We start from the raw sequence: 6,731 nt of genomic DNA, 5'->3' as shown, positions 1-6,731 counted from the left end.
ATAGCAGAATCCACTAATTTGAAGGGGTGTTCACATACATTTGTATATATAGTGTAGCTAGCTATTTACATCCTATCAAACCTGTCATCTTGTGTGTTTGGTTAGCCTCCTAGCGAGTAGCCAATGCCAGGGCAAGCAAGGTTAGGCATCAAACTAGCTAACTTATCCTAGCAATGACGCTCGCAGTATATCTAGCTAGCGAGAAAACAAAACATTTGGCTAGCTGGCATCGGGAGTATGGGGTAACGTTAGTTACAGTAGTGAGGGTGAATTTTAAAAAAAAATTCAACATCTGGCTAGCTAGTTATCTAGCTAGCTAGTTGTAGCCAAATGACTTTCTACAATTTCTAGCTAGCAACATTAGTCTGGCTCATCCGGTGTCCTGTGCGAATTTAAGGATGCTCCCTCTAATTCACTCTTTCTTTCTCCTCTCAGAGGACCATGCCTCAGGACTACCTGGCCTGATGAGTCATTGCTGTCCCCAGTCCACCTGGTCATGCTGCTGCTCCAGTTTCAACTGTTCTGCCTGCAGCTATGGAACCCTGTTTACCTGTCCCAGACCTGCTGTTTTGTCTAACTCTGAATGATCGGCTATGAAAAGTCAATATGATATCATTCATATTCTTGAGGTAGTGTTAACGCAATTCGAGCTAGCCCACCAAGACCAGACCAACCCTGTTTGACTTCAAAGTACCAGGCATTAGATACAGCTTTTTTTCTTGAATTTGAACAAAGAGGTACGCTACAACAGGACTTGGTTTTCGCCATTTGTATTGAGAAAATACCATAAGCCTTAGTTCGGATATATAATTCACCAATATCAAACACAAAACAGACGTCCCAGACCCGGAAACTAAAGAAGCAACTAACGGGTGTAGCATTTGGCGGGAGCATGGAGTCTGGGTAGCCGGGCAAGATGATACGCAATGCGACTTGTTCTCGAGTTCGCTGAGCACATGCTGTAGGTTTTAGTTTCTCATTCTGGCACCATGCGATCAATTATCCGTTCGAAACATGTATTTCTATGCTCATGATCAATTTTCTTTTGCGCATTGGAGGTCGGTTTACGTCTCTGGAACCGCTGAGCTGGAGGAGCGAACGGCTAAAATAAACATCGTTCAAAGAGAACGAATCGTTCAACTGCAAATCACGTCTCCACTCGTGGACCACAACTTCAATGAGTAGGCTACAGGACAGAAGATAACGTATTATCATAGGAAACGGAAGAAAAACTGTTGATAATCTTTTCATTCTCCAATTTAGTTTCGTTACTTGTATTTGTCATTTCAACTTTTTATTGAACATCTCTCTGCTTGTAATTCGTTCTGTTGACATATCCCTTTCAAGCACTTAATCTGCGTCTGAAATAATTTATTTTACGCCTGCAACAGGTGACAAATAGATAAACGTTAGGATTTTGTCGGCGGCAGGTAGCCTAGTGGTTAGAGCGTTGGACCAGTACCCGAAAGGTTTATGAATTAAATCCCCGAGTTGACAAGGTAAAAATCTGCCCGTCATTGTAAATAAGAATGTGTTCTTAACCGATTTGCCTAGTAAAAAAAAAAAAAACATGTCCACGCCCCCCCCAAATCACATAAAGGCAGGAGAGTTTGAAGTCTCATCATATGAATGGGTGCTTTCAAGTAGGGTACTGCTGTTGCTATAACATTTGGATTATTATTACTGTCAAGCAACTTCACTGCACTGCACCTGGAATCCATAGCCCTTCTGTGTTCCTAATTTTCTGTGTGAATTGGAGGGCAGCGAGAGAAGATGCATCTGGTCCTCAGGGTACTGTGTATCTCTATGCTCACACTGTGTTGCCTGAGTAGCACTGGTGAGATAGGTTGTAAACAATGGACAACCTCTGCTGGTTCTCCTGATGTCTGCTGTGAAAGGTGCAATCCAGGTAAATGTCTAAACTAGGCTACTGTAAATGGTTTAACTTTAAATGTAACCTATAAATAATCAAGAATTAATGTAATGGGGCTTGGATTTTGAGAAGTAAATTCTAAAGGCTTTATCTGGTTAAATTCTCTCATGGGGATGAACAATCTACTGTATCCCAGGTTAATTAAATCATATGTATCCTTTAGTGGGTATACCACAGTGACCCAGTTGAGTTTCAGTGGCTTCTATTAGTACCACCAGAGGGGGGGTATATGGATAATGATCAAACAACTGTATCTGGCATGTGGAAGAGGGCTGGAAATAGTTTACTATCAAATACATTTACCGTCCACTGCAATTGCTACTGATGGAGCGATTGTGATGTTATTATGGATGTAGATGTGTTTTCTATTGTTGCCGGTGTATTTTGTGTAGGGAACCGTCTGGTGACACGCTGTGGACCAGACCCAGAAAAGCTCTGCGTTCCATGTAGGAATGAGACCTACACAACTGATGGTACATCACACTCCTGTCTCAGGTGTACTCAGTGTGTAGGTATGTCACCAGAGATTTACCCATTTGATAGAATCTATTCTCCTCTACACTTAAATATCTATTGTTGATGAGCGAGAAGTTTTAACATTCATTTTACTCCTCTTTTGCTTGCTTGCGTGTGTGTAGGTGGTGCCCAATTCCGTAAGGCAGCCTGTACAAAAAGCAAGGACACAGAATGTGACTGTAGGGCAGGATTCCGATGTGGTGATGACCACTGCTCCTTCTGTGTTGAGGAGTGTGGGAGGGGCCAGGAACCTCTTCCCGCTGCAAGTAAGACACACATCTGTACCTGCAGACATTAGTCAAACAAGTTATCTGGCATGCCTAGTAAGACACAAGATCAGGACACATGGAAAACTTTCACCAAGTCCGACCCTCTGCATGTCTGTCTCCATAGGGTCCTGCCGGAATTGTCCAGAAGGGACCTTCAATGACAAAATCCATGAGAAGTGCAAGTCTTGGAGAACAAGGTTAGATTTAATCCCCCCCTTTAAACTCTTTGAGTTTGCGTCAATATTGGAATTACCGATAGTACTAATGCCATTGCATGAATTACCGTATGCAGCAAAACACTTTACTTAATCTCAGCAACTCAGAACTAAAATCTTCCGCTATGGCTACTCAATGTAATCTGATATTGGAGAGCCAATCCTTTAATCTTTATTTCTCCATCTCTGTCCCAGCTGTCTGCATCCCAATGAACACATTGTTGCAGTGGGAGATGCAGTCAGTGACAGCAAGTGCGGCATTGCCAACATTGTAACGCCAGAAGTCAACACCTTACCTTCAACTCAGGCGGACTCTGAGGGTAAGACCAGTGAATCTAACCCATGGCAAAATGTATGTTATATCACCTTATTTAAAAAAAAAAGATGACAACGCCTCTTTCTTTGATGGCACAGGGCTTTTTTGGGCTATAAGTGCCTCATCTGGGGTCTTTATCCTCCTTATCGTCTTGTTTCTGGTCATCATCATCACCAAAAAGCCAGAGAAGACAGCCCCCAAGGAGCCAACCCTTAATGAGCCAACTCCCCCTACAGGTAATTAGATGCTTATACAATGTTATTCATTCCTACTCATCATACAGCAGTGCAACATTGTTCTTTGTCAGCTTTCAAACTGTAATCCTGAACGTGAACGAAGCGTCAACATAATTTAATCTGAGATTGAGCCAATCTTCACCTCCGCTCTCCCTCTGTCTCAGATGAACCCAGGAGCCTGGTGGTGACCAGTTTCCACCACCCTCAGCAGGAACAGGGCAGCAGCTCTGAAATCCTGTGTTCCCAGGACTTGGAGACCAAGCTCCTGCCTGTGTGAGTGGCAGTGGACTTTCTCCTGTGTTTTTGTTCCACTTTACTTTAATTTATTTTTTAAAAGAGTATTACTGATATTTATTGTTGCATTGTTTGGAAAGGCATTTCACTGTACTTGTGGACGTGACAATTAACTTGGAACAGGGTCATACTGGGTCTGACCTAATGATCACTACTTCACACGGGCACTCTGATGCCTACACATTGCTAGCCTCAAGCCCGGGCTGACGCTACTGCTGATACAGTTGGACTCTAGCTATGCTGGACCATGCTACTGAGTCGCTGGGAATAAGACATTGACGCTTAGATCATTTCTTTTTGAATTTGTGATATTTTTATTCTGTGATATTTCTAATATCTCAGCCATTTTCTTATCTCACAGGCACATTCAAAGGTAAACTAGGTCACTATGTTAAGATCATGTACATGTCAGTTAGCTAGTAAACTGATATTCAAATGTCAGTAGTGATGGGGAAATTTAGGGGGAAAAACACTGATGTCACTATATGACATATGCATTAGCAATTGGCTGCAGCTGGACTAGTTCAACTATTTACATTTTCTGGTTTCATAAACTGATGGCAAGTGTCCTTTATGGCCTGAATATGTAATACTACTCTTGAAATGTGTATGAAGGTAGTATCAGAGCCATGACCATAATGTAACAGTGAATGAGGGGGTATAGCAGAACAACACAGGAAGCTCTGTATAGTTGTGACTGGCAGCCTCCATGCCTCCCACTGGCTTATACAGTATCATAGTCACGTTTTCTTTTCTCAGTTCCCTGAATGGCTAAACCTAGCTGCCCACAGTTTCTAAGCTGAAGGGAATATCCCTACTTAATATACTGTACAACCCGAGGTGTGACGAACGTTTCATTGCGCAAGGTATGACGAAGAGCAAGTACAGGGTAATGCCTCAGCACTTTAAGAATTTGATTTATGATAACAATGTACCAATGTGGTACAGTATGTGACTTGGAGCCACTTTCCTGCGTGAATGTACTGCTTTTGTTGACTGGTATAGAGTTAAGGACATTCCGATTGGATCATTCATCCCACCCTCCCCTGTAACCATTCCCCAAGCGATTGCTGTAAATGAGAGAATGTGTTTTGTCAACCTACCTGGTAAAATAAACATGGACAAGGACATTGAAATGTGTGCAGGATACAGTATGATGTTATAAAAGGCAGCTTCATCTACCCACGTTTTCCAGGAAGAGATTTCGAAAAAGGGTCTGGACATTCCAAATAATGTAGGAGGAAATGCTACGGTCAGAGAATCCTCTCAGGTGGGGGTTTCCCATTGAATGTGATCAAAGGGCTTCCTTTAACCTAGTCTGATAAGATCAAGACCAGAGTGAACTCTTTCACCACTGTAGGTTTGCAATCATAAGCATTATCTAAATCGGTGTTCCTTCGGCTTGCTGGAAATACTTGTTAACTTGAGCCCACTTAGCCCTGGTTGTAAAAAAGAAATTAATACCCCCTCTGGGCTTTCTGTTAGGCAGAGCTGGGAAAGCCCAGAGGATTGTGATTAAATGTGTCATATTAATCCCATTGTACTATCACTGCTGGGAAATTACACAAGAAGGAGCATAGGTCATGTGTAAATAAAGCTAACAATCATGAACGCTGTATGACTAATAGGAGTCACACAGGGAAGAGGGGAAACAGTATCAAACACACTGGAAGAGCATCTCAGGCAAATGATCCTATAGAAACTTCCCATTCAGATCTGTACTAATGTAACTTTTACTTTTCATGCAGCCTGGTCTCTGACCAGACGTAGCATAGTAAATGTAAATCCAGGACACTCAAATTATATAGTAATGATATGTTACGGTTACTTAAGGCAAAAGTAGGGTTGTTGGTCGGTGTGGCTGGATGGCCGTTTAACGCGAACATCTCGCACAAGTTCAAATCTTATCGCGGACAACTTCATCAACTTTTAACTACCTTTTAGTTACTTTGCAACTACTTAGCATGTTAGCTAATGCTCCCCCTAATCTAACAACCCCTAGCCCAGCTAATATTAGCCAGCTGGCTAGAATTCGTAACATATCATACGCTTTGCAAATTTGTGACATGAATTACAATTAATATAACATATCCCACAAAATGGGCGATGGGCAGCTACATTAATACATACCATACAAAACATCATACTAAATGGAGTCTCGGATATATGTACAGAATAATACGAAATGCTTAGAGACCAGGTTGCCCTTTCAGATCTGTACTAATGTAACCTTTACTTTTCATGAGTCTACAAAGAAGCAGAGTAGTGCATCACAGTTCACACCCACGCTTAGTTACTGTATTTTTCTAGTTTGGACAGGCGTAGCCCACTGAGATGGAAAATCTCACATTTCACAATTAGGGCCTACCTGGTGGAAAATGTGAACCCACACTCATGGAATGGGCCTACAGTAGTAGCAGTGTAAATTAGTCATCACCTCCACAAATTACTGTCACAGTAATCCGGGGACAGGGCCTTCAGAAAGCCAGTTCCACTAAAGATGATGGTCACATTGATGGATTTTTAGAGTGCCGTCCATGTGAATATCCTTAAGTACTTGGACTGGCCGGCTCCTGGGATTTTATTATGTATTGTATGTCTTTTCACTTAGGTGCAGAGATTGTTGATTAAATAAGCAATATTGTTTCATATTTTGAATTTTTTTTAAATAAAGAACTAACAAATACCACTGGATTGTCTTATTGTTTCCATCTTACCATAAAGATCTTGGCAGGAAATGTGCCCTGCGTGGCTTAGTTGGTAGAGCATGGCGCTTGCAAGTGAATGCACTCGCGACTAAGTCACTCTGGATAAGTGTTTCTGCTAAATGACAAATGTAAAATTGTAATTTACATCAATATAACCTATTGATGACCTTGACAAAATACAAGATCAGCTACATTTACTGCAGCACATTCCTCTTGTCAGCATCAGCTTCTCTAAGAGGAATTA

The 6,731-nt window shown here is 41.8% G+C and overlaps 1 protein-coding gene across 1 annotated transcript; it reads left to right on the top strand.

Moving 5' to 3' along the window:
• The first annotated feature begins 594 nt into the window (after positions 1–594).
• tnfrsf9a (tumor necrosis factor receptor superfamily, member 9a) lies at positions 595–6,465 on the top strand. Its single transcript, XM_064957205.1, has 7 exons — positions 595–1,909; positions 2,326–2,445; positions 2,572–2,715; positions 2,843–2,915; positions 3,129–3,253; positions 3,348–3,485; positions 3,650–6,465. Exons 1-7 carry the CDS (start codon positions 1,774–1,776, stop codon positions 3,760–3,762), a joined length of 849 nt encoding a protein of 282 aa, XP_064813277.1. The 5' UTR covers positions 595–1,773; the 3' UTR covers positions 3,763–6,465.
• Positions 6,466–6,731: the final 266 nt, after the last annotated feature.

Source organism: Oncorhynchus masou, chromosome 33, assembly GCF_036934945.1.
Source record: "Oncorhynchus masou masou isolate Uvic2021 chromosome 33, UVic_Omas_1.1, whole genome shotgun sequence".
Lineage (NCBI taxonomy): Eukaryota > Metazoa > Chordata > Actinopteri > Salmoniformes > Salmonidae > Oncorhynchus > Oncorhynchus masou.
The sequence above is the reverse complement of the archived record's forward strand: the minus strand, read 5'-3'. Positions and strand labels throughout refer to the sequence as shown.